General features: G+C 42.4%; 1 protein-coding gene across 1 annotated transcript in view; it reads left to right on the top strand.

Moving 5' to 3' along the window:
- Positions 1-27,502, top strand: part of LOC145357147 (uncharacterized) — a 147,622-nt gene that overhangs the window by 11,716 nt on the left and 108,404 nt on the right. The window contains exons 9-17 of the mRNA XM_080210304.1: positions 939-1,262; positions 1,945-2,253; positions 3,501-3,824; positions 4,502-4,810; positions 6,039-6,362; positions 8,624-8,932; positions 10,184-10,507; positions 11,177-11,485; positions 12,705-13,028. Of these exons, the coding sequence (XP_080066430.1) occupies positions 939-1,262; positions 1,945-2,253; positions 3,501-3,824; positions 4,502-4,810; positions 6,039-6,362; positions 8,624-8,932; positions 10,184-10,507; positions 11,177-11,485; positions 12,705-13,028 (2,856 nt within the window). The remainder of the gene's footprint in view (positions 1-938; positions 1,263-1,944; positions 2,254-3,500; positions 3,825-4,501; positions 4,811-6,038; positions 6,363-8,623; positions 8,933-10,183; positions 10,508-11,176; positions 11,486-12,704; positions 13,029-27,502) is intronic.

Below are 27,502 nucleotides of genomic sequence, written 5' to 3'. Positions count from 1 at the left end.
CAGATACTCACCAACAGCTCACTTCTTCTGTAATAAATTCCTTCAGCTCATTAAACTTCCACACTCAGTTGAAGTCAGACTCCAGCGCTGAGTTCAAAAACAAAGGGACTCAGTACAAAAAGAGCAGTTCAAGCCAGTTTCCCCAATTAACTATTTCAGTTGCTACCAGCTGATATATTCTATCTCCCAGCTCATGTCCTTTGGATGATACGTATGTTGGAATTTTACTGCCTTGCCCGCTGTGGTATTGGAGCGGGTGTGGGGCAGACAACGGAAATGTCTGTTGACTTTGGGCAGGATTCTCCAGTCTTGTTCTTTTGACGCCATAAAACCTCACCCTAGACTTTAAACAGTACTGACACTTAAATGTTAAATGGTACTTAATGTTAAATATTAAAACAAAGACAAAGAATGGCCAAAATTCACCAAACTCATCCAGAGCTGGAATTATCCAGTCCCACTGTGAGTTCAGACTTGCCTGAGTGCCAAATTCCCTATTCCAACTGGCAGTGGGGGCTGATCACCCGATATCGGAGACTTCAGGTCAAGGTTAGATTTTAGGAAAGATATTTAAATCTCCGTTATCTCAGCAAACATCCACAATCTATTTCAGGTGACATCCAATGCTTGTCTCTAACTAATCTGCTGCCATGAATATCTGCTGTCCATGAGAATAATCAATAGATACTACCTACATTTGGCCAAGTTTCCACTGCCAACTCTCTTTCTCTCTAACACTTTCCCCCCCTCCTCATACCCTGGGTGAGGTTAAGAAACATTGATAATATGAAACTATTTAACATTTTGGTCATTCTAATGATTAAAGCTTTTAAGTTTAAAGTTAAAGCTTTTTTTACTTAGTGTCACAAGTAGGCTTACATTAACACTGCAATGAAGTTACTGTGAAAATACATTAGTGACCTTTTTTTTTCCCACAGAGCCCGTGTCTGTTCCTGAACTCAAATTTCTGTCACCACCAAATGCCTCATGTTCTGGGGGCTCAGTGTCTGTCTCCTGTGAGTCTGTCCAGGGATCACTTCCCATTCAGTACACGTGGTATGAAAAGACCCCGTCTGAAGATTCAAAGATCTCTGACACCAATCAACTGGATCTACATTGTCAATCCTTCACACAGCAACATCATCAATATTACTGCACAGCCTCAAATAACCAGGGAGTAAAATCCAGTGAAATGGTTACAGTGTCAGTGATCCACATTTCAGAGAATGATTGCAGTTATTTAACACAAATCAGCAGCATCGGTAAATATCGCTTTAAGCTTCAAAAAATTAAAATCATGTTTTAAATTAACGTCTGTCTGAATTGTTCACGGGTTTAGATCGGGTAGTTTTTTCACGGGTAGTTCCAAGCAATTTTAATAAAAATAGAATTGCATTTATTTATCACTTTTCACAGCTTCAGGGCAGTTTTAAATTCCGTTCTGATTGATGCTGGAACTGATTCAGAGCCATTGTTGTGATATAGGAAGCTCAGTACTAATTTATGAGCAATGAGCTCCCTCAAAGAACAATGTGATCATGAGCAGACAATCTACTGTCTGAGGATTGCTGTTTGAGATTGCAATTACTCCAGGAGGTGGATCTGAAAGAACTGTGCTTTTATTGTGCAAAGTGAAAATAAGCAATAACAACATACCTGTGCTGAACACAACAAATCCCGACCAGGACTAAAAGATTAATGGAACCTCTCAAGGTCTTGCTTGATAAAGGGCTAATTATTCAATCTCATTATGGTTGTCTAATTATCAATCCTCAGGGAGCACATATTCAGTGAGCCCAATGATATCAAACAGTGAAGTATCTAATTGCATTGCAAGATGCATTGGAGAGATTTCTAAGAACACAGTGGCAAATCCTACTGAAACATATCTGTTTTGAATTAAACAATTATTTTAGTTCAATTTTTGACCTGTTGTCTTTTCAGCACCGAGTGCATTGTGGGCAAAAAATGATGTAACAGGAGTTTTGGGAAGAGCGATCACTATCGATTGTCACTATGACAAATTGTCCCAGTCACATGTGAAATATTGGAGTCGTCAGTGCTCTGTTTTGGTAAAATCAGATGATCCAGATGGACGGCGAGGGAGAATGTCGATCACAGAGAACAAGACACAAGGATTATTTGTTGTTACGATGGAGGATCTTCGCCCAGGAGATGCAGGATGGTACAGCTGTGGTATTGATAAGCCCGGCCTCCTTTCTATATTTCCTATAAAGCTACAAATATCTGATGGTAAATTGTTCTTAGTGATTTTCTTTATTACTCTCAACTGAAATGACTGATCGGTGCTTTATCTGGGAGGAGACAGGTCTGATGTCTGGAGGCTCCGTGGCAGTGCAGAGTCTGGCAGCTAGAGGGCTGTTAGAACAATGATTATGTTGGAGGAATTGTAATTCAGAGGCTCAGAGTAATGATCCAGAGAGATGGGGTCAGATTTATTGCACCTTAGACCACACTCTCCTGGTTAACATGTTGGCAAGGACACCCCCATGCTCCCGATGCCTGGACAATAGATCTTCCCATTTCCCAAATACTCACCAGATACTCACCAACAGCTCAGTTCTTCTCCTGTAGTAAATTCCTTCAGCTCATTAAACCTCCACACTCGGTTGTAGTCAGAAACCAGCACTGAGTTCAAAAACAAAGGGACTCAGTACAAAAAGCACAGTTCAAGCCAGTTTCCCAATTAACTATTTCAGTTGCTACCAGCTGATAGATTCTATCTCCCAGCTCATGTCCTTTGGTTGATACTTACGTTGGAATTTTACTGCCTTGCCCGCCGTGGTATTGGAGCGGTTGTGGGGCAGACAACGGAAATCTCTGTTGACCTTGGGTGGGATTTTCCAGTCTCGCTCATTTGAGACCATAAAACTTCACCCTAGGCTTTAAACAGTACAGGCACTTAAATGTTAAATGGTACTTAATGTTAAATATTAAAACAAATACAAACATGGCCGGAATTCACCAAACTCGTCCAGAGCTGGAATTATCCAATCCCGCCGTGAATGGAGATTTGCCTGAGTACCAAATTCCCTATTCCAACTGGCAGTGGGGGCTGATCACCCGATATCGGAGAATTCAGGTCAAGGTTAGATTTTAGGGAAGGTGTTTAAATCTCCGTTATCTCAGCAAACATCCACAGTCTATTTCAGATCACACTCCAATGCTTGTAACTCACTAATCTGCTATATGAATATCTGCTGTCCATGAGAACAATCAATAGATACTACCTACATTTGACCAAGTTTCTACTGCCAACTCTCTGTCACTCTCTCTAACACTTTCCCTGCCTCCTCATACCCTGGATGAGGTAGAGAAATATTGATAATATGAAACTATTTAACATTTTGGTCATTCTAATGATTAAAGTTTAGAAGTATAAAGTTAAAGCTTTTTTTCTTAGTGTCACAAGTAGACTTACATTAACACTGCAATGAAGTTACTGTGAAAATCCGTTAATTTTTTTTGTTTTCCCACAGAGCCCGTGTCTGTTCCTGAACTTAGATTTCTATCACCACCAAATGTCTCATGTTCTGGGGGCTCAGTGTCCGTCTCCTGTGAGTCTGTCCAGGGATCACTTCCCATTCAGTACACATGGTATGAAAAGACCCCGTCTGAAGATTCAAAGATCTCTGACACCAATAAACTGGACCTACATTGTCAATCCTTCACACAGCAACATCATCAATATTACTGCACAGCCTCAAATAACCAGGGAGACAAATCCAGTGAAATGGTTACAGTGTCAGTGATCCACATTTCCGAGAATGACTGCAGTTATTTAACACAAATCAGCAACATTGGTAAATATCACTTCAAGCTTCAAAAAATTCAACTCATGTTTCAAATTAATGTCTGTCTGAATTACTCACTGGTTTAGTTATATTGGTAGTTCCAAGCAATTTTAATAAAAATAGAATTGCATTTATTTATCAATTTTCACAGCTTCAGGACAGTTTTAAATTCTGTTCTGAACGATGCTGAAACTGATTCAGAGCCATTGTTGTGACGTAGGAAGCTCAGCACCAATTTATGAGCAATGAGCTCCCAGAAAGAGCAATGTGATCATGAGCAGACAATCTGCTGTCTGCTGTTTGAGGATTGCTGTTTGAGATTGCAATAACTCCAAGAGGTGGATCTGAAAGAGCTGTGCTTTTATTGCGCAAAATGAAAATAAGCAATAACAACATGCCTGTGCTGAACATAACAAATCCCAACCAGGACTAAAAGATTAATGGAACCTCTCAAGGTCTTGCTTTATCAAGGGCTTATTATACAATCTCATTATGGTTGTCTAATTATCAATCCTCAGGGAGCACATATTCAATGAGCTGAATGATATCAAACAGGGAAGTATTTCATTGCATTGCAAGATGCATTGGAGAGATTTCTAAGAACACAGTGGTAAATCCTACTGAAACATATCTGTTTTGAATTAAACAACAGTTTTAGTTCAATTTTTGACCTGCTGTCTTTTCAGCTCCGAGTGCATTGTGGGCAAAAAATAATGTAACAGGAGTTTTGGGAAGAGCGATCACTATCGATTGTCACTATGACAAATTGTCCCAGTCACACGTGAAATATTGGAGTCGTCAGTGCTCTGTTTTGGTAAAATCAGGTGATCCAGATGGACGGCGAGGGAGAATGTTGATCACAGATAACAAGACGCGAGGATTATTTGTTGTTACGATGGAGGATCTTAGCCCAGGAGATGCAGGATGGTACAGCTGTGGTATTGATAAGTCCGGGCTACTTTCAATATTTCCTGTCAAGCTACAAATATCTGACGGTAAATGGTTCTCGGTGATTATCTTTATTACTCTCAACTGAAATGACTGATCGGTGCTTTATCTGGGAGGAGACATTGACAGCTCTGATGTCTGGAGGCTCTGCGGCAGTGCAGAGTCTGGCAGCTAGAGGGCAGTTAGAACAATGATTATGTTGGAGGAGTTGTAATTCAGAGGCTCAGAGTAATGATCCAGAGAGATGGGGTCAGATTTATTGCATCTTGGATCACACTCTCCTGGTTAACATGTTGGCAAGGACACCGTCATGCTCCCGATGCCTGGACAATAGACCTTCCCTCTTCCCAAATACCCACCAGATACTCACCAACAGCTCATTTCATCTCCTGTTGTAAATTCCTTCAGCTCATTAAACCTCCACACTCGGTTGAAGTCAGAGTCCAGCGCTGAGTTGAAAAACGAAGGGCCTCAGTACAAAACGACCAGTTCAAGCCAGTTTCTTGAATTAACTATTTCAGCTGCTGCCAGCGGACAGCTTCTATCTCCCAGCTCATGTCCTTTGGGTGAAACTTACATTGGAATTTTACTGAGTGTCCGCTGTGGTATTGGAGCGAGTGTGGGGCAGACAATGGAAATGTCTGTTGACCTTGGGCGGGATTTTTCAGTCTCGCTCATTTGAGACCAAAAGACCCCACCCTTGACTTTAAACAGTACTGACATTTAAATGTTAAATGGTACTTAAATGTTAAATGTTTAATATAAATGCAAACAATGGCCAGAATTGAACAAACTCATCCGCGGCTGGGATTCTCCAGTCCTGCTGCTGTCCTGAGCACCAAATTCCCTATTCCAACTGGCAGTGGGGTCTGATCACCTGATATCGGAGAATTCAGGTCAAGAATAGATTTTTAAGCCTCCGTTATCTCAACAAACATCCACAGTCTATCTCAGGCCACACTCCTATGCTTGTCACTAACTAATTTGCTTTCATGAATATCTGCTGTCCATGAGAGCAACCAATAGATACTACCTGCATTCGGCCAAATTCCTACTGCCATCTCTCTCTCTCTATCGCTTTCCCTTTCCCCTCACAGCCTGGGTGAGGTCTAGAAATATTGGTAATATGACACTATTAAATTTTTTGGTCAATCTGAAGATTAAAGTTTTAAAGTTTAATGTTAAAGCTTTTTTAAATTAGTGTCACAAGTCGGCTTACATTAACACTGCAATGAAGTTACTGTGAAAATCCAGTAATGATTTTTATTTCCACAGAACCCGTCTCTGTTCCTGAACTGAAATTTCTATCACCACCAAATGCTTCATGTTCTGGGGGCTCAGTGTCCATCTCCTGTGAGTCTGTCCGGGGATCACTTCCCATTCAGTACACATGGTATGAAAATGCCCCGTCTGAAGATTCAAAGATCTCTGACACCAATAAACTGGATCTACATTGTCAATCCTTCACACAGCAACATCATCAATATTACTGCACAGCCTCAAATAACCAGGGAGAAAAATCCAGTGAAATGCTTACAGTGTCAGTGATCCACATTTCAGAGAATGACTGCAGTTATTTAACACAAATCAGCAGCGTTGGTAAATATCACTTTAAGCTTCATAAACTGCAACTAATTTTTAATTTTTTCAAAGCAATTGGAATTGAAATATAATTGCATTTATTTGGCACTTTTCACATCTTCAGGACAGTTTTAAAGTCCATTCTGGTCAATGCTGGAACTGATTAAGAGCCATTGTTGTGAGGTAGGAAGCTCAGCACCAATTTGTGAGCAATGAGCCCCCTCAAAGAGCAATGTGATCATGAGCTGACAATCTGCTGTCTGACAATTGCTGTTTGAGAATATAATAACTCCAGGAGCTGGATGGGAATGAAGCGTGCTTTTGATGCACAAAATGAAAATAAACAATAACCACATGCCTGTGGTGAACACAAAGTTCATGGCGAAATGGGGCTGTTTCTAGAACAGCTCCGTTGTATGAAGCAAGACCTTGAGAGGATCGATTAACATTTTAATCCTGGTGGGCACAGAAGACCACGATCGCTTTGGCAGTAGCTGTATGTTCCCTTGCCAAGGACAATCACCTGCGGATATAGCAGAGGAAGAGGGGGAGATCGCCAAATCAGAATACACCCCCCACCCCCTCCCCCCCAAACCAGATTGCCCACTGGACTATTAAGGTTAAGTTTAGCTGGCCCAGGAACAGGTTAACTAGGTCTTCTTTCTTGCTACCCCTCTGGGTGCCCAAAGATCAACAGCATAGGGCAGAAATGCAGTCAAAATCTAATAACGGTTTTTTATGGAAATTGGAAGGGGAGCTTCAGCAAATGCATTCAACATATGTGCGTTCTACAAACTCCACAAGCTGCAGAAAGTGCCCAAGTTATCAACAGCAAAGTCCAGAAACACTAATTAGGCCATCTGTTTTAGTGATAAGTAAGGGTCAGAGAAGTGAAACAACCTCCCTTCTCTGAAACAACCTCCTTGATCTTGTTCAAGGTAATACCATGCAAACTTTCATGCCCACTTGAGAAGACAAGAGAACTTCAGTGTAATGTCTCTCTGAGAATTGACATCTCTAATAGTACTGTACTGGAGTTCCAGCCTAGGTGTTCACTAGAACATTACTTGAACCCACAATCACCTGACTCAGATATGCGAGTGATACCCTTGAGATACAGGTAGCATCATTGAGGACAGTTCTAAGTAATAGTAAGAAATAGATGTACCTTTTAGCTCTCAAGGCATCATATATGTTCCACGGTGTGTCATAATCCTTTTGAAAATAAAAAGAATTGAAGAGATTGCAAAAGCAAAATGCTGCTGATGATAGAATCTGTAACAAAGACAGAAAATGCTCGCAATACCTGGCTGGTTAGGCAAATCCTGTGATTAGAAACAGACTTAAAGTCTCAAGACCTTGAAATCAGGACCGAAATGTTAATGGATCCTCTCAACGTCTTGCTTCATGCAAAGCTTGGTGTATGAGCTCCACATGGTTAGCTATTTATAATTCCCAGGAAGCTCATATTCAATAAGCACAATGGGGAGGTCAATTAATGATTCCCCTTTCAGAGCATGGGGGTTATCACAGAGAAATAAACTTTCCTCAGTCCTTCTTTGGAATACTCTTCTGCTTGTCCACTGGGGGGTCCTGATGTCCATGAGGTGGGGCCTGATATCTTTGGGCAACGCGGGGTGGGGGGGGCAGGATTGTGCATGCATTGTAGTGGAGAATTTGAATGGCAGGTTTGGCATCGAGGCTGTGGGGAGTGGGAGTGGGGATGCTGACAGAGAAGGGCTGATGTTGGGTGGAGTGCCCTGTTCTTTGAGTGGCAGGATGTTGAGGGGAGGTTGACCCTTTATGTGAGGGGTATTCCCCTTGTCCACTGGAGGTCCCAATGTCCATGAGGTAGTGACTGATATCTGTGGGCAACAGGGGGATTCTTTAACTGAACTTTAACTTCAACTTTAAAACTGGTGCCCAATCTCTACGGAGACAGCCTTGCCAGCTCAATCAGGCCCCGCCCCAACTAGAGTGACAACACAAACCACACCCCCTTGTTTTTGACAATGTCAGGAGATCTGGTGAGAAAAGCTGTCTGTCTTTCCGGACTGAAACTCACCGGTTTTCAGTCTCAACCTGACTATTTAATTTTTTTCTGGAAAATTCCACTCATTAAATGAATGTTCCCAACACCTCAAACAAGGAGGTATTCAATTGCATTAGAAGATGTGTTGGACAGATTTCTCTGAACATAATGGTGAATCCCATTGAAATATATCTGTTTGAATTAAACAATTATTTCCAGTTCAATTTTTGACCTGTTGTCTTTTCAGCTCCGAGTGCATTGCGGGCAAAAAATAATGTAACAGGAGTTTTGGGAAGAGCGATCACTATCGATTGTCACTATGACAAATTGTCTCAGTCACATGTGAAATATTGGAGTCGTCAGTGCTCTGTTTTGGTAAAATCAGACGATCCAGATGGACGGAGAGGGAGAATGTCGATCGCAGATAACAAGACACAAGGATTTTTTGTTGTTACGATGGAGGATCTTCGCTCAGGAGATGCAGGATGGTACAGCTGTGGTATTGATAAGCCCGGCCTCCTTTCAATATTTCCTGTAAAGCTACAAATATCTGATGGTAAATTGTTCTCAGTGATTATCTTTATTAATCTCGACTGAAATGCCTGATTGGTGCTTTCTCTGGGAAGAGACATTGACAGCTCCGATGTCTGGATGCTCCGCGGCAGTGCAGAGTCTGGCAGCTAGAGGGCAGTTAGAACAATGATTATGTTGGAGGAATTGTAACTCAGTGCCTCAGTGAAATGATCCAGAGAGATGGGGTCAGATTTATTGCACTTGGGACCACACTCCCCTGGTGAACAAGTTGTCAGAAAACCCACCCATGCTCCTGTTGGCTGGAAAATAGATCTTGACCACTTCCCAGATATTCACCAGATACTCACCAACAGCTCACTTCTTCTGTAATAAATTCCTTCAGCTCATTAAACCTCCACACTCAGTTGAAGTCAGACTCCAGCGCTGAGTTCGAAAACAAAGGGACTCGGTGCAAAAAGGGCAGTTCAAGCCAGTTTCCCCAATTAACTATTTCAGTTGCTGCCAGCTGATAGTTTCTATCTTCCATCTCACGTCCTTTGGATGATATTTACGTTGGAATTTTACTGCCTTGCCCGCCGTGGTATTGGAGTGGGTGTGGGGCAGACAACGGAAATGTCTGTTGACCTTGGGCAGGATCTTCCAGCCTCGTTCATTTGAGACCATAAAACCTCACCCTAGACTTTAAACAGTACTGACACTTAAATGTTAAGTGGTACTTAATGTTAAATGTTAAAACAAATACAAACAATGGCCGGAATTCACCAAACTTGTCCAGAGCTGGAATTATCCAATCCTGCTGTGAATGGAGATTTGCCTGAGCGCCAAATTCCCTATTCCAACTGGCAGTGGGGGCTGATCACCCGATATCGGAGAATTCAGGTCAAGGTTAGATTTTAGGAAAGGTATTTAAATCTCCGTTATCTCAGCAAACATCCACAATCTATTTCAGGTAACATCCAATGCTTGTCTCTAACTAATCTGCTATCATGAATATCTGCTGTCCATGAGAACAATGAATAGATACTACCTGCATTCGGCCAAGTTTCCACTGCCAACTCTCTCTCTCTAACACTTTCCCTTCCTCCTCATACCCTGGGTGAGGTTGAGAAATATTGATAATATGAAACTATTTAACATTTTGGCCATTCTAATGATTAAAGTTTTTAAGTTTAAAGTTAAAGCTTTTTTTACTTAGTGTCACAAGTAGGCTTACATTAAAACTGCAATGAAGTTACTGTGAAAATCCGTTAATGCCAGTTTTTTTTCCCCACAGAACCCGTGTCTGTTCCTGAACTTAAATTTCTATCACCACCAAATGCCTCATGTTCTGGGGGCTCAGTGTCCGTCTCCTGTGAGTCTGTCCAGGGATCACTTCCCATTCAGTACACATGGTATGAAAAGACCCCGTCTGAAGATTCAAAGATCTCTGACACCAATCAACTGGATCTACATTGTCAATCCTTCACACAGCAACATCATCAATATTACTGCACAGCCTCAAATAACCAGGGACAAAATTCCAGTGAAATGGTTACAGTGTCCGTGATCCACATTTCAGAGAATGACTGCAGTTATTTAACACAAATCAGCAACATTGGTAAATATCGCTTTAAGTTTCAAAAAAATCAACTCATGTTTCAAATTAATGTCTGTCTGAATTACTCACTGGTTTGGTTATATTGGTAGTTCCAAGCAATTTTAATAAAAATAGAATTGCACTTATTTATCACTTTTCACAGCTTCACGACAGTTTTACATTCCGCTCTGATCAATGCTGAAACTGATTCAGAGCCATTGTTGTGACGTAGGAAGCTCAGTACTAGTTTATGAACAATGAGCTCCCTCAAAGAGCAATGTGATCATGAGCAGACAATTTGCTGTCTGAGGATTGCTGTTTGAGATTGCAATAACTCCAGGAGGTGGACCTGAAAGAGCTGTGCTTTTATTGCGCAAAATGAAAATAAGCAGTAACAACATGCCTGTGGTGAACACAACAAATCCCAACCAGGACTAAAAGATTAATGGAACCTCTCAAGGTCTTGCTGTGTAAAGGGCTTATCATACAATCTCATTATAGTTGTCTAATTATCAATCCTCAGGGAGCACATATTCAATGAGCCCAATGATATCAAACAGGGAAGTTGTTAATTGCATTGCAAGATGCATTGGAGAGATTTCTAAGAACACAGTGATAAATCCTACTGAAACATATCTGTTTTGAATTAAACAATTATTTTAGTTCTGTTTCTGACCTCTGTCTTTTCAGCTCCGAGTGCATTGTGGGCAAAAAATAAGGTAACAGGAGTTTTAGGAAGAGCGATCACTATCGGTTGTCACTATGACAAATTGTCCCAGTCACATGTGAAATATTGGAGTCGTCAGTGCTCTGTTTTGGTAAAATCAGACGATCCAGATGGACGGCGAGGGAGAATGTCGATCACAGATAACAAGACACAAGGATTATTTGTTGTTACTATGGAGGATCTTCACTCAGGAGATGCAGGATGGTACAGCTGTGGTATTGATAAGCCCAGCCTCCTTTCAATATTTCCTATAAAGCTTCAAATATCTGACGGTAAATTGTTCTTAGTGATTATCTTTATTACTCTTGACTGGAATATCTGATCGGTGCTTTATCTGAGAGGAGACATTGACAACTCCGATGTCTGGAGGCTCTGTGGCAGTGCAGAGTCTGGCAGCTAGAGGGCAGTTAGAACAATGATTATGTTGGAGGAATTGTAATTCAGAGGCTTAGACTAATGATCCAGAGAGATGGGGTCAGATTTACCGCACCTTACACCACACTCTCCTTGTTAACGTGTTGGCAAGAACACCCCTGTGCTCGCGATGCCTGGACAATAGACCTTCCCACTTCCCAAATACTCACCAGATACTCACCAACAGCTCAGTTCTTCTCCTGTAGTAAATTCCTTCAGTTCATTAAACCTCCACACTCGGTTGAAGTCAGACTCCAGCACTGAGTTCAAAAACAAAGGGACTCAGTGCAATAAGAGCAGTTCAAGCCAGCCTCCTAATTCATTATTTCAGTTGCTGCCAGCGGAAAGCTTCTATCTCCCAACTCATGTCGTTTGGATGATACTTACATTGGAATTTTACTGAGTGTCCGCTGTGGTATTGGAGCGAGTGTGGGGCAGACAACGGAAATGTCTGTTGACCTTGGGCGGGATTTTTCAGTCTCGCTCATTTGAGACCAAAAGACCCCACCCTAGACTTTAAACAGTACTGACATTTAAATGTTAAATGGTACTTAAATGTTAAATGTTTAATATAAATGCAAACAATGGCCAGAATTCAACAAACTCATCCGCGGCTGAGATTCTCCAGTCCTGCTGCTGTCCTGAGCACCAAATTCCCTATTCCAACTGGCAGTGGGGTCTGATCACCTGATATCGGAGAATTCAGGTCAAGAATAGATTTTTAAGCCTCCGTTATCTCAACAAGCATCCACAGTCTATCTCAGATCACACTCCTATGCTTGTCACTAACTAATTTGCTACCATGAATATCTGCTGTCCATGAGAACAATCAATAGATACTACCTGCATTCGGCCAAGCTCCCACTGCCATCTCTCTCTCTCTAACACTTTCCCTTCCCCCTCACAGCCTGGGTGAGGTCTAGAAACATTGGTAATATGAAACTATTTAATTTTTTGGTCAATCTAAAGATTAAAGTTTAATGTTAAAGCTTTTTAAAATTAGTGTCACAAGTAGGCTTACATTAACACTGTAATGAAGTTGCTGTGAAAATCCGTTAATCATTTTTATTTCCACAGAACCCGTGTCCGTTCCTGAACTGAAATTTCTATCACCACCAAATGCCTCATGTTCTGGGGGCTCAGTGTCTGTCTCCTGTGAGTCTGTCCAGGGATCACTTCCCACTCAGTACGCATGGTATGAAAAAACCCCGTCTGAAGATTCAAAGATCTCTGACACCAATAAACTGGATCTACATTGTCAATCTTTCACACAGCAACATCATCAATATTACTGCACAGCCTCAAATAACCAGGGAGACAAATCCAGTGAGATGTTTAACATTTCACTGACCAACGGCTTAGGGGAGAATTGCAGTTATGTGGCACAGATCAACAGTGTTGGTAAGTGATAGTGTAAACATACAATGTGGTCAGTGAAATATTTATTGGTGTTTGTCTCTTCTGCACTCCCTCCTTGGCCTTGGAGGGAGTGCAGAGGAGGTTCACCAGGCTGATGCCAGAGATGAGGGGGTTGGCCTATGAAGAGAGACAAAATAGACTGGATCTGTACTCGTTGGAGTTTAGAAGGATGAGAGGGGATCTTATAGAGATGTATAAGATAACAAAGGGGATGGATAGGGTAGAGGTAGAGAGATTCTTCCCGCTTAGAAAGGATAGCAGGACTAGATGGCACAGCCTCAAGATAAGGGGGGGGCAGTCTAGATTAGGGTTGAGGGGGAACTTCTTCACTCAAAGGGTGGTGAATCTCTGGAATGCTCTGCCTGTTGAAGTGGTGGAGGCTACCTCGCTAAATATATTTAAGTCATGGGTAGAAAGGTTTTTGATAGACAGGGGAATTAAGGGTTATGGGGAGAAAGCAGATAAGTGGAACTGATCCACTTCAGATCAGCCATGATCTTATTGAATGGCAGGGCAAGCTCGAAGGGCTAGATGGCCTACTCCTGTTCTGATTTCTTATGTTCTTATGTTTTTATTCTGATTGCTGGTTAGCTTCCTAATGTCTCTCAGAATGACTGCAATGGCAAGATTCACTCTGCTTTGTCCCTCAGCCACTCGGAACAAAGTTACCGATTAAAATAGTAATTGAAAATATCAGGATCATAAAATATTGCCCAAACATATGTAAACGTTGCAGTAAACCCAAGAAAATTAAATAGAACTTGATTGATAAAATCTCCATTAACCATTCCTGTTCCCATTTCTTGGAGATCAAATTGTGAAAAACAATCTTTAGCTGATGTCTCTTGCTTTAGGATGAATGGTAAGGATAGAAAGTTAAAGATTTGATGTGAAATGATCACATCTTAAAAGGTCTCACTTACAAAATGAAAGAATGTCTCACATTTATTTTCACAGTCACCTGACTTCTCAAAGCACTTTACAACAAATGTAATGCTTTTTGAAACACTGTCACTGTTGTGAGGCAGGAAACACAGCAGCCAATTTGCACACAGCAAACTCAAAATAATGAACTGAGAAGCTGTTTTCAATTGAGGGATAAATATCGCTGGGTGATTTGGAGTAACACTTCCGTTTTTCTTCAGGAGATCTGTGCCACAGATCTTATACATCCATAGATTCATAGAATCCATAAAATCCTTCAGTGCAGAAAGAGCCATTTGGCCCATCGAGTCTCTGCCAACAACAATCCCACCCAAGCCTTATCACCATAACCCCATGCATTTACCTGAGCTAGTTCCCCCTGACACTAAGAGGCAATTTAGCTTGGCCAATCCACCTAACCTGCACACCTTTGGCCTGTCGGAGATAACCAGAAAGCCCAGGGGAAATCCACGCAGACACGGGGAGAATGTGCAAACTCTACACAGACAATCACCCGAGGCCAGAATTGAACCCGGGACTCTGGCGCTGTAGGGCAGCAGTGCTAACCACTGTGCTATCCATAGAGCAAGCAGATTGGGGACTCAGTTCAACATCCCATCCGAAAGGCAGCGCCTCCAACTGTGCAGCACTTCCTCAGTACTGCACAGGAGGGTCAGCTTTGATTTTTGAGTCCTAGAGCAGGGCTTGAACACAGAACCTTCTGGCTGCAGACACAAGAGTGCTACCAACAGCTAACACCAGCAGAGACTCATTAGAACAGAAGGAAATGATCTGCTCGATCGATTCAAAATTATTTGACGCTTTGATAAAATAAATTGAGACCAATTATTTCCACTAGTAAGTGAGTGAATAACACAGAGAATACAATTAAGATCATCATAACAAGGACAACAGGAGAAGTTAGGAGAAATTTCTAGATGCAAATGATTATAAAGGTATGGATTGGATTAGAACCAGGATCAACAGTAGCTTTTACAAGGGAAGCAAAAAAAGGAGCAGACATTTAGGACGATTTGGGGAAAAGACACGACAATGGGAGTGTCACTGTAGACTCGATAGGCCAAAGGGCCTCCTTATGCACTGCATAGATTCTATGATTCTGAATGGAAAATTCTTTCATAGCGATGGAGGCCAATGGACCAAATTTCCTTCTTTGCCGTAAAATTCTATCATCACAAAATGCTGCTCAAAATCTCAGAATTCCATGTTCTAAACACTGAATTACTCAGTGTTAACATAAACACTAACTATAGTTTGGAATTAATGAGGACTTTAACCTGTTTGAATGTTTAATATTCAAATATATCAGTGTCAGAAGGGGCTCATTTGGGAGCAGCCTGATTTCTGAAACCAATGGATTGTGAGTTCAAATTCTCCGTCCGAGAAAGGTGTTGATATCACTGTACAGCACGGAGATTGTGCTCTGCTGTTGACGGTGCTATTGTCTAGTTGAACTGCTGACCCCTACATCCTTTGAGCTAAATGTAAATGATTGCACAGTCCTCTTCCAGGCGGAATATGTAAATTTCCCTGGTGCCTTACAGACCCTCATAACATTTAAGAATTATTTAGATGTGCACTCGTGATGCCAAGGCATCAAAGCTATGGGCCACGTGTTGGAAAATCAGATTAGAATAGTCAGGTGGTTTGGCTTTGAGTGGCATAGACGCGATGGGTGCTCCCTCCCTCACAGCACTGTGGATGTACCTACACCACAAGGACTGCAGCGGTTCAAGAGGCATCTCATGACCATCGTCTCAAAGGCAATTAGGGATGGGCAATAATTGCTGGCCTAAACAGTGACACCCACATCCCAAGATGAGATGCTCCCTCAACAAGGTTCCCCCTCAGGTTGTGGTGCCTCTTGACAATGTGACTCTCTTGTTTAACAACAATGAAAATGAGACTGATCTGAATGTTGTTTTCTTGTTTCAGTCGGACCTGAAAATTCTTGTGAAGCTTTAACAGTATCACCAACACATTCCTCAATTCCAGAACCCAAACTTGCTAAAAGGTACGTTGTTTTTATTGTTAGTGTTTAAATTTCATGGCTTCTGTGTGAGTGATTAAATCCTCTTGAACAACTTAGGCACAAGGATGGATATCATTTATTGTCCTGGGTCAGTCACAGAGCAGCAATCATTGTTGGATTGCCATTCCACTCAATGCTTTCCATCCTCGACTCAGCTCCACATTTCTTGTCTGATCTTCCGAGTCCAAATTCTCCAGAACTGTGGAGTGCTGCGTCCCTCGGAGAACTCCATTGCAACTCTGCAGGACAACAGGCGGGTAAGGTGAGAGACGGATAGAGAGGCAGGTGTCTCGATGTGTTGGTAGTTGGAGTCAAGGGTAGTAGGTGGGTGAGGATACAGATGAGTGAGGTCATAGGTGTGTGAGATGGGTGGGATTGCAGAAAGGTGAGGTGATAGATGGGGAGGGTAGCAGTTGAGTGAGATAGTAGGTTGATGAGGTGACAGGAGGGTAGGGTAGCAGTTGGGTGAGGTAGTTGATGAGGTGGTAGATGAATAGTGAATGAATACCACCTCATGGTTGATGAGGTGGTAGATGAATAGTGTGGTAATTGGGTCAGGTTGGCAGGGGCAGCCTGGTTTGAGAGCTAATCAGATTCGGACATTGGGTAATCAAGTGATGGGTGCAAAGGTTAGTCAGAGAGAATAATTGGGTTGGCTTAGGTTGTGGCATAGTCACAAGGTCAGATGGGATAGCTCTGGGTGTGGGGTGATAGTTGGTGTGTCAGGGGGTTCATCAGAGGACTGGGAGGAATTCAGAGGGTCAGTGTGATTATTCGGGGGTCAGTTCTGTGGTTGCCCAGGAATTAAATTTGATTCTTTCAGTCTAACATTTCCTGGGTAACTATCCAGTTAAGTCCCATGGAATTCTTTGAAGTGTCTGACTCATAAGAACATAAGAACATAAGAAATAGGAGCAGGAGTAGGCCATCCAGCCCTTCGAGCCTGCCCTGCCATTCAATAAGATCATGGCTGATCTGTCGTGGCTCAGTTCTACATTCCCGCCCTCTCCCCATAACCCTTAATCCCCTCGCTTATCAAAAACCCATCAACCCGCGTCTTAAAAATATTTAGCGAGGCAGCTTCCACCACTTCAACGGGCAGAGAATTCCAGAGATTCACCACCCTTTGAGTGAAGAAGTTCCTCCTCAATGCCGTTTTCAACCGCCCCCCCTTTATCTTGAGGCTGTGCCCCCTAGTCCTACTGTCCTTTCTGAGCAGGAAGAGTCTCTCCACCTCTATCCTATCCATCCCATTCATCATCTTATACGTCTCAATGAGATCTCCCCTCATTCTTCTAAACTCTAACGAGTACAAGCCTAAACTCTCACCCAGAGCTAAAAATTTTCACAGAGGGATCCAGGGAACAGCAGAATTGTCTGTTGGAAATTCCAATGTCCCAAGCAATGCCCATGGAGGTCATCATGTTGGGTCATCTTCAGGGTTGTGACACACATCTTGGGTCATATGTCCAGTCTCTGATGATCCATGAGACTGGGCATCATTTCTCAATTGCTCTCAGATCAGGAAAGTTGGCGAGATGTTGTTGTATTTGCTTCATAATGAAGGTGCGAGTTTTAAAAAGGATTGATCTGTTGTGACGCCATTAGGGTGTGGGCTTAGGCTGCTGTGTTACTGTCAGTTTTCAACTTGATGCAGTGCAAAGAGCAGCTCTTCATTAAAACCTGTTTTGTGTTTGCTTAAATCTACGTGTGCAAACCAAGTCTTTAATTTTCCTGTTAAAACCCAAAACCCCTAACGTAGTTGGGACATACAGAAAGAACAAATATTAGTGTCCAATGTAAACACGGAGGTTACAATGATGATGAGGAGAAAATACCAACTAAACATCAACATGATGAAAATGCTGCTGGGAACACGCAGCAGGTCACTTCTTATCTACAGAGAAAGCAGACAAGGAGAACCCTGAAGAAATGGTTAATATTGATCTGGTCAAAGTTCACTGCTGTTTCTGAGATTTTGCTGTGTGCAAATTGGTTGCCACATTTCCCATATAACAACAGTGGTGGTTGTTTAGAAGTATTTCCTAGCTTGTAAAGCCCTTTAGACCACCCAAAGGACATGAAAAGTGTGATATAATTTGAAAACCCACTTCTGTAAATAAATGGCCAACAATCAATTATGGCAGGAAACAAAGGATGATTGTTGATGGCTGTTTCTGTGACTGGAAGGCTGGTTCCAATCCTCAGTGCTAGGTCCCCTGCTTTCTCTGGCACATAGTAATGATTTATATGTAATGAAATTTACCAATGCTGTAGATAGCGAGGAAGATTGCTGTTGACTGCAGGTAGATATCAATGGATTGTTCAGGTGGGTAAAAAAGTGGCAAATAGAATTCCACCTAGAAAAGTATGAGGTGATGCATTTGAACAGGCCAAACAAAGCAAATGGTTAGACAATAAATGGGAGGATACTGGGGGATGTAGAGGAAGTGAAAATCCTTGGAGTGAATGTCCACAAGTCCTTGAAGGTAGCAGGACAGGTCGATAAGGCGGTTAAGAAGGCACATGGAATCCTTTCATTTATTAGCCAAGGTATGGAATATAAGGTCAAAAAGATAATGCTGGAACTATATGGGCCAGGAAATGGCAAATAGAATTTAATGTTGGCAATTGTGAGGTGGTCCACTTTGGTAGGAAGAATGGTAGGAAGGACTATTACTTACGTGGCGAAAAACTGCAGCAGGCGACGGTGCAGAGGGACCTCGGGGTCCTTGTGCATGAGTCGCAAAAACCCAGCCTGCAGGTGCAGCAGGTGGTCAGGAAGGCGAATGGGATGCTGGCCTTCATAGCGAGGGGGATTGAATATAAAAGTAGGGAGGTCTTGCTGCAGCTGTATAGGGCATTGGTGAGGCCGCAGCTGGAGTACTGTGTGCAGTTTTGGGTGCCGCACCTGCGCAAGGATATTTTGGCCTTGGAGGGAGTGCAGAGGAGGTTTACTAGGCTGATACCGGAGTTGAGGGGGTTGAGCTATGAGGAGAGGCTGAATAAACTAGGCTTGTACTCGTTAGAGTTTAGAAGAATGAGGGGAGATCTCATTGAGACGTATAAGATGATGAATGGGATGGATAGGATAGAGGTGGAGAGACTCTTCCCGCTCAAAAAAGACAGTAGGACTAGGGGGCACAGCCTCAAGATAAAGGGGGGGCGGTTTAGAACGGAGTTGAGGAGGAACTTCTTCACTCAAAGGGTGGTGAATATCTGGAATTCTCTGCCCATTGAAGTGGTGGAGGCTGCCTCGCTAAATATTTTTAAGACGCGGGTTGATGGGTTTTTGATAAGAGAGGGGATTAAGGGTTATGGGGAGAGGGCGGGAAAGTGGAACTGAGCCACGACAGATCAGCCATGATCTTATTGAATGGCGGGGCAGGCTCGAAGGGCCAGATGGCCTACTCCTGCTCCTATTTCTTATGTTCTTATGTTCTTATATAAGATATTAGTTAGGTCACAACTTGAGTATTGTGTGCAGTTCTGGTCACCTCATGAGAAAAAGGATTTATCAGAGAGGAGACTTACAGGGATATTGCCAGGACTGGAAAATTGCAGCTAAGAAGAAAATTTGGTCGGCTGGGGTTGTTCAGCTTGGTTTAGGGGAGAATTGATTGAGATGTACAGCATTGTAAGGGTCCCAGATTGAATGAACAGGAAGGACCAGTTTATTTTAGCAGAGAGGTCAGTGACTAGGGAGCATAAATTTAAAGAAATTGGTAGAAAGATTTGAGGAGAGATGAGGAAAAGTGTTTTCACCCAGAGGCCTGCAGTTTTCTAACAGGGTGGGAGAGGCAGAAACACTCAACTCATTTCAAAGATGTCTGGATAATCTGCAGAGCAATGGACAAAATGCTGGAGAGTGGGACTACACTGGGGGGGCTGGTTTTTAGACACAACAGATATGATGGACCCAGTGGTCACTTTCTGTGCTGTAAACTTTCTATGATTGTAAATCCAACACTGCTCATTTCCTATTCTCTGTGTCACAGCCTGATTTACATTGTGCTCGGAGTGCTGGGGGCCATTCTTGTGGTGTTTGCTGTTTCTCTACTTTTGTACCGGAGGCAAATTGACAAGGGTGAGTTTCTGTTTCTCCAGAATCATTTTGTTAGATTTCAATAATTTTCTGGAGAATATAAAGAGAACTTAATTTGCTGCAATCAACAAACATCTCTGATTCTGGTATCCTGCACATTCTAATATAGATGTGTTAAACATGGAAGAATATTGAAGTTGTTACTGTCGTTCAGAAACAACAAATAATCCTGCGAACTCTGGAGCAAGTGAAACTCAACATGGGTTTAGAGTGATAGAGATCATAAGACCATCAGAAATAGGAACAGGAGTAGGCCATTCAGCCCATCTGTTCCGCCATTCAATAGGATCATGTAGATTTGTTTATGACCGAGGGCGGAATTATTTTGGCCGTGTATGTCCCAAGATTGGAAATACCCATCCCAGGTCAATGGACCTTTTAAATGGTCCACCAAATTCTCTATCCCGCCTGCTACGATTCACAATGTGGACAGGACGGGAAAATTTCACCCCAAGTCATTTCTTTGCTGAGCTGTGTGAGGGAAATCTTGCAGTGATCTTTCAGTATGACAGCCTAGTTCCCCAACTCCCAAAAATCTATTGATGTCTGACTTGAATGTACTCAATGGTGGAGCATTCACAGCTCTCTGAGGTAGAGAATTCCAAAGATACAGAACCTTCTGTAACCTCATCCAATCTCAGTAAATGGGCCCACACTGTGCCCTGGGACTGTGACAGGTTTAAGGCAGAGATGGATAGATTCATGAGTGGTGAAGGGATCATAGGTTTTGGGGAAAAGGCAAGAAAATGGGGTTGAGAAACTAAACAGACATGATTGAAAGGTGGAGCAGACTCGATAGGCTGAATGCACTAATTCTGCTCCTATATTTAATGCAGTTACGGTCTTATAGAATCTATGTTCTAGATTCCCCAGTGAAAGGAAGCATTTCCTCTGTATCTGCCATATGAAGTCAATTAAGACTTTTTTTTCGATGAGATCATCTCACGTCCAGCTGAACAGCAGAGAATATCGGCTTGGTGTTGTCCCATTGCCCCTTTATTGCACAATCCTTCCGGGGTCATGTGATTGGGCCGTAACCAATAGAATGCAAGTGCACAAGCCTATCGGGAGCCTATCGGGAGTGAGGACATGCAGCCCCAGGGGCTGGAGGCTATTGTTGAAGCCCAGGCATTGTTAGGAGTAGACCTGTATTGTCGTGATGTTAAACACTTCATTATATAGAGTTCTTCTCGATAATAAATCCTTTAGTTTGTGACTTACCACATTGAGTTGCCTCGAGTTATTACACCTGGTCTGTTCAATCTTTCCTCAAAACGCAATTTCCTTCTTGGGAATTAGTGCAGTGAATAGAGAGCGGGTATGTCCTACCTGAAGGTAAAACCTACAAACTGCACTTCAGGGGTGGCCTCACCAATTCCACATTTTATTCACAAACCCATCTGTAACAAAACATAACAACCCATTTGGCTTTCTTTAAATGCTAATCAATGTGGGCTCATGTACCCTGAGGCATTCTAAGCATTATCAACCATTCCAATTAAAGCATTTTCAATGTTAACATTTTCATTTTTCAGATACAAATGACATAAGCCATGGAAGAAACAATGATAATCTTAATGAGAATCAGGTAAGGAGATTAAGTATGAATTTTCTGATTAATGTCTGGAAATTTTCAAACCTGGATGATATAGAATTTACAGTACTGAAACAGGCCATTCAGGCCAACTGGTCCATGCTGGATTTGATGCTCAACACAAGCCTCCTCCCATCCCTCTTTATCCAACCCCAACAGCATAATCTTCTGTTCCTTTCACTCACATTTGCTTCTGTCGATTTGCCTTAAATGTATTGATGCTGTTTGACTGAACTACAGCTTGGATTGGCTCCAATCTTTAATCTCATTGGATGGACACAAAGGGAGACAGACCTTGGCTTTACCGTCAGAAATGAGACCTCGTTAATTATTTCATCCCAACTTTCAATTTGATGACATTTATCAGTTTACGCTCTTGTATATTCCTGTAAAGTCTCAAGTATTACTGCCAAAACAGAACAAAACTTCAGAAAATACTAACAAAAGCCAATGAGTCCACCTGTTCTGTGATGAGAGATTGGCCTTGCTGTAACTTCACCAATCTAATTCCAAAGCTCTGGAATTCTCTCTGACTAATTCATCCCTTCATTATTTCTTTAAGGTGTTCTGTAAAATATCTTTGCCTTAAACCTTTGGAAGATTTTGGTCACCTTCACTCATATCTTCTTCCTTGGTTTATGTTCAGTTTGCACCTGATTCTGCTGCCATGGGTCTGTGTTATTTTACTGTGTTAAAGGCTCCAAATAAATGTTCTTCTTTCTATTAAATATGGACGTTCTATGCTGGTTCTACTGTGAGACAGTAACATGAAAGATGCTGTCATTCTGAAGGGGTTTGCATCATTGAATGCAGTCCTGTTTCCCTGTGAATTAATTACAGCACAGTTCACTGGGAAGCTGCTGTGAAGATGTTTCAGTGCAGTTCCCACAATTACAGATGGGCAGCACACACAAGCTGATCAAAAGACATAAAAAAGAACGCTGATAATCACAAGCCATAACAGCAGGCCTGGATGTTTGGATGGTGTAACCATGTAGGCACACCTCGTTATTCATTAATCATTATAATTAGACAAGCATATAGAGGCTATAACTGGTTAACTACATTCACCTGACATAAATGAAGTTATCAGAATTATTTGCTGTAATTGAATTTCAATGAGTTCTGAACAAATGTGTCCGTGTGACTGGTGTATGAGAATTATATGTAAGATAGAATGGTGCGTGCCATGTACCAATACGCCATCTTGTGGGAGGCAGACCTCCTCGCTAAAGGATGAATGAAGGCTGATTTAAAACCCCAAAAGTTTCATCTGGTCTGTCAAGAATGCGAGGTACAATTTCACTGAATGACAGCAAAATTCCATATCACATTCTTCCTTGGAAAATTTAAAATTTAAAGCTAGATTCAGCAAGCTGGGCCTCTTCTCTGATTAATGATCTGATTGAGATTCAGGTAGAGATAACAAAGATGTTTCCACTTGCAAGCAGTGACCAGAAATCGTGGATAGTCATTAATAACATGGAAGCAGTGGTAATGGTATTGTCATTGGACTAGGAATCCAGAGATCCAGGATCATCTCTCTGGCGACCTCAGTTCAAATCCCACCACAGCAGAACTCAATAAAAATCTGGACTTAAAAGTCACATGAGGACCACAAAATTATTGTCGATTGCTGTAAAAACCCATCCACTAATTCCTTTAGGGACATTTCCCTTTGGAAATCTGCTGCCCATATTTGGTCAGGCCTACACCTGCTCATAAATTTCCCCTGAAATGGCCAAGCAAGTCTCTCAGCTCAATTATGGATGGCAACAAATGTTGACCCAGCCAGCGATGACCACATTCAATGTGTGAATAAAAAAGGTTCATCCAATAGTGAATTCAAGAGAAACATCTTTACCCAGAATGTTCAGAATGTGGAATTTTCCAACACATAAGAACATAAGAACATAAGAAATAGGAGCAGGAGTAGGCCATCTAGCCCTTCGAGCCTGCCCCGCCATTCAATAAGATCATGGCTGATCTGTTGTGGCTCAGTTCCACTTTCCCGCCCTCTCCCCATAACCCTTAATCCCCTCTCTTATCAAGAACCCATCAACCCGCTTCTTAAAAATATTTAGCGAGGCAGCCTCCACCACTTCAACGGGCAGAGAATTCCAGAGATTCACCACCCTTTGAGTGAAGAAGTTCCTCCTCAACTCCGTTCTAAACCGCCTCCCCTTTATCTTGAGGCTGTGCCCCCTAGTCCTACTGTCTTTTTTGAGCGGGAAGAGTCTTTCCACCTCTATCCTATCCATCCCATTCATCATCTTATACGTCTCAATGAGATCTCCCCTCATTCTTCTAAACTCTGACGAGTACAAGCCTAGTTTATTCAGCCTCTCCTCATAGCTCAATCCCCTCAACTCCGGTATCAGCCTAGTAAACCTCCTCTGCACTCCCTCCAGGGCCAAAATATCCTTGCGCAGGTGCGGCGCCCAAAACTGCACACAGTACTCCAGCTGCGGCCTCACCAATGCCCTATACAGCTGCAGCAAGACCTCCCTACTTTTATATTCAATCCCCCTCGCTATGAAGGCCAGCATCCCATTCGCCTTCCTGACCACCTGCTGCACCTGCAAGCTGGGTTTTTGCGACTCATGCACAAGGACCCCGAGGTCCCTCTGCACCGTCGCCTGCTGCAGTTTTTCGCCACGTAAGTAATAGTCCTTCCTACAGTTGAGGCAAATAGCCAAAATACATTCAAATAGAAGCTGGATAAGCACATGGGAAGGGAAGGATTTGAATGTTATTTTGATGAGATTAACTGGACAGGTTTATGTGGAGTCGGGACAAATAATGTGTTTCACCGCTGGAGATAGATTATCAAATGTCGCGATCACTTGTGAACTGATTTGCAATAATCTAGAAATCGATTTCTCCACAAATCACCATTCATGTTAAATGGAAATAAATTGGATCTTTATTTTCTATATTGCAGCAATTAGCAGTTATAGAAGAGAGCATTGAGTTTGCCACTGTAAAGCACAATCAAGGGAACTCAGCAGAAACACACAGCAAGCAAACTGTCCGCTTCACTAACAATGAGGATGGAGTCACATATACAGCACTGCAGATTCAAGAGACTGAAGAGTTAAGAGGTTGAGGCATTCGGTTAACAATGAGGATGTGTCAAAGTTCAATGATAGCTCCCAAAGAACGACACACAAACTTTGATGATTCTGAAATGGCAATATATACTCACATAACTCATTAGGAAAAGTATGCATGAAGAACATGTGATGAATATTACTCCTTCTTAGTTTGCAATTAAATTTCATCTGCAATGAACTGTCCACAAACTTATTTTGTCAATTTATCTGAATACTCTGAGTTATTCCCTCCAGTTTTACTGCCGCTTCCTAATTGGTATCATCGTCGTATTTAATCAGTGAACAATGAGCTTCCGGTTTTTGATATAAATGAAAAATAGCAGTGGTCTCAATATGGAGCTTTCTATCCCACTCAATATCCATCACCCCCACATTCCCAGCCTACCAATAACATAACAGGTACAATTTAGCCACTGTGTTAGTCCTGGGCGCAAATCCCATCATGTCCGCAAAATAACACGAAAGGACAAAAATGGGATTTGCACCTGTTAAATTTCCGATTGGAATCTTCCTGAACCCTCCCTGATGCCGCGATCAGGTCCATGCTCAGGGAGGGTGAGAGCCAAATTTGCATCAATTTGAATGTATTATAACTTCATTAGAGAGGTTAAAGTCGAATCTCAAACCTCATTGAATCTTCCCACCCACCAGCGTGATGTCACGTAGGCACAGATTGCTACTAATTTTTAAAAGAATGAACCAGGACCACAACAGCAAGGCTCACAGTACCTATGGGCTATGATCGGACGCTGCATCTGGATTGTTAAGATGCCTTTCTGCTGCTTTGACAGGTCCAATGAGTCTCTGCAGTACATTCCCCAGAGGATCCCGACAGTACAATCCGCATAGGGTCCCTGCAGTACAATCCCCACGGGGTCCCTGCAGTACATTCCCCAGAGGATCCCTACAGTACAATCCGCACAGGGTCCCTGCAGTACATTCCCCAGACGGTCCCTGTGGTACAGTCCCCAGCGGATCCCTGCTGTACAGTCCCCAGGGGATCCCTGCTGTACAGTCGCCAGAGGGTCTCCCACATGGTGGTGGTCTGCTGTGCTCTGATGTAACTTGGCACAGCAGCAGGATGACATACTTGATAATGGTGACCATTAGGAGCAGAGTGTCCCCCCTGCTGACAAGGAAGTCCAGGGGGACAGGGGAGGGAGCGTTGTGAATAATGATGAATAACAACACTTCACTCACCTGAAGAAGGAGGAATGTTCTGAAAGCTTTTGCTACCAAATAAACCTGTTGTACTTTAACCTGGTGTTGTGAGACTTCTTACAGTCAGTAACAGCCAGAGCTGGACAGTCAGATGATATGTGTCAGTTTCGAAATAGAAAGAGGTTAGACAAAGAGGGGAAAGCTTTGCAGATGACACAAAGCTGGGTGGGAGGGTAAGCTGTGGGGACGATGCAGAGATGCATTATTGTGATTTGGACAAGTTGGGTGAGTGAGCAAATGCATGGCTGATGCAGTGTAATGCGGATCAACGTGAAGTTATCCACTTTGGCAGCAAAAACAGGAAGGCAGATTATTTTCTGAATGGTTATAGATTGGGGAAGGGGAATGTGTAACAAGGCCTGGGTGTCCTTGTACACCAGTCACTGAAAGTAAGCCAGCAGGTGCAGCAAGTGGTAAAGATGGCAAATAGGATGTTGGTTTTTATAGCAAGAGGATTCGAGTACAGGAGCAGCAATTTAAAGTTTATTTATTAGTGTCACAAGCAGGCTTACTTTAACACTGCAATGAAGTTACTGTGAAAAGGAATGTCTTGCTGCTGTTATACAGGGCCTTGATGAGACCATGCCTGGAATACTGTGTGCAGGTTTAGTCTCCTTATCTGAGGAAGGATGCTCTTGTTATGGATGGAGTGCAGTGAAGGTTAACCAGACTGATTGCTGGGGTGGCGGGACTGATAATTAAGGAAAGACGAAATTGGTTAGGATTTTAATAGCTGGAGTTTAGAAGAATGAGGGAGGGAATCTCATAAAAACCTGTAAAATTCTAACATGACTAGACAAGATAAATGCATGAAGGAATTTCCCAATGGTGGGGGTGTCCAAAACCAGGGGTCAGAGTCTAAGGAAAAAGGGTAAACCATTCAGGATGAGGGGGTTAGCCAGCTTAATGTACTCATTGTTTGAAGAAAGTTTCATTCTCCAGTTTCACTCACCAACAACCACGTCTAGGGAAATACACAGCCTCATGTCAGGGAGTTGAGCAGAGATATCCTCACATTCCAATTGAGTCTGCCTCCCAGTTACTCAATCAAAATTTACTTTTGACCAGAGAATTTTCTCTGTGAATTGAGGTCCTTTCCTGCCTGAAATCTGCCTCAATTTGTTTGTGGATCTGATACATGGAGCAGCAAAGGCTGTTCTACTCAATATCAGGTCTCTTCACCCTGACAGAATTGTTGTTCATCACCAACAACAAGATTGAGATTAAGCAAATTAAAACAAATTATCAATGAAACTTTACCTTTAAGTTATTTTCATAAAAGCTGTTGTGGTGCTGTTTTTGCTCAACCCTTTGTCTTGCTGGAGATTTTGTTTCCTTCAAGTAGCCAGACCAGGTTTTGGGGTTCTAAATCAGCTGTTTATTCATAGCTATAGTAAGAGCCCGAGCATGCCAGCTAGAGGTAAGCCAGAGCCCAGAATGCAC

The sequence above is a fragment of the Carcharhinus amblyrhynchos genome, chromosome 22, assembly GCF_965287045.1.
Source record: "Carcharhinus amblyrhynchos chromosome 22, sCarAmb.v2.hapA, whole genome shotgun sequence".
Taxonomy (NCBI): domain Eukaryota; kingdom Metazoa; phylum Chordata; class Chondrichthyes; order Carcharhiniformes; family Carcharhinidae; genus Carcharhinus; species Carcharhinus amblyrhynchos.
Note: the sequence above shows the minus strand (reverse complement) of the source record. Positions and strands in the feature narration are given on the sequence as shown.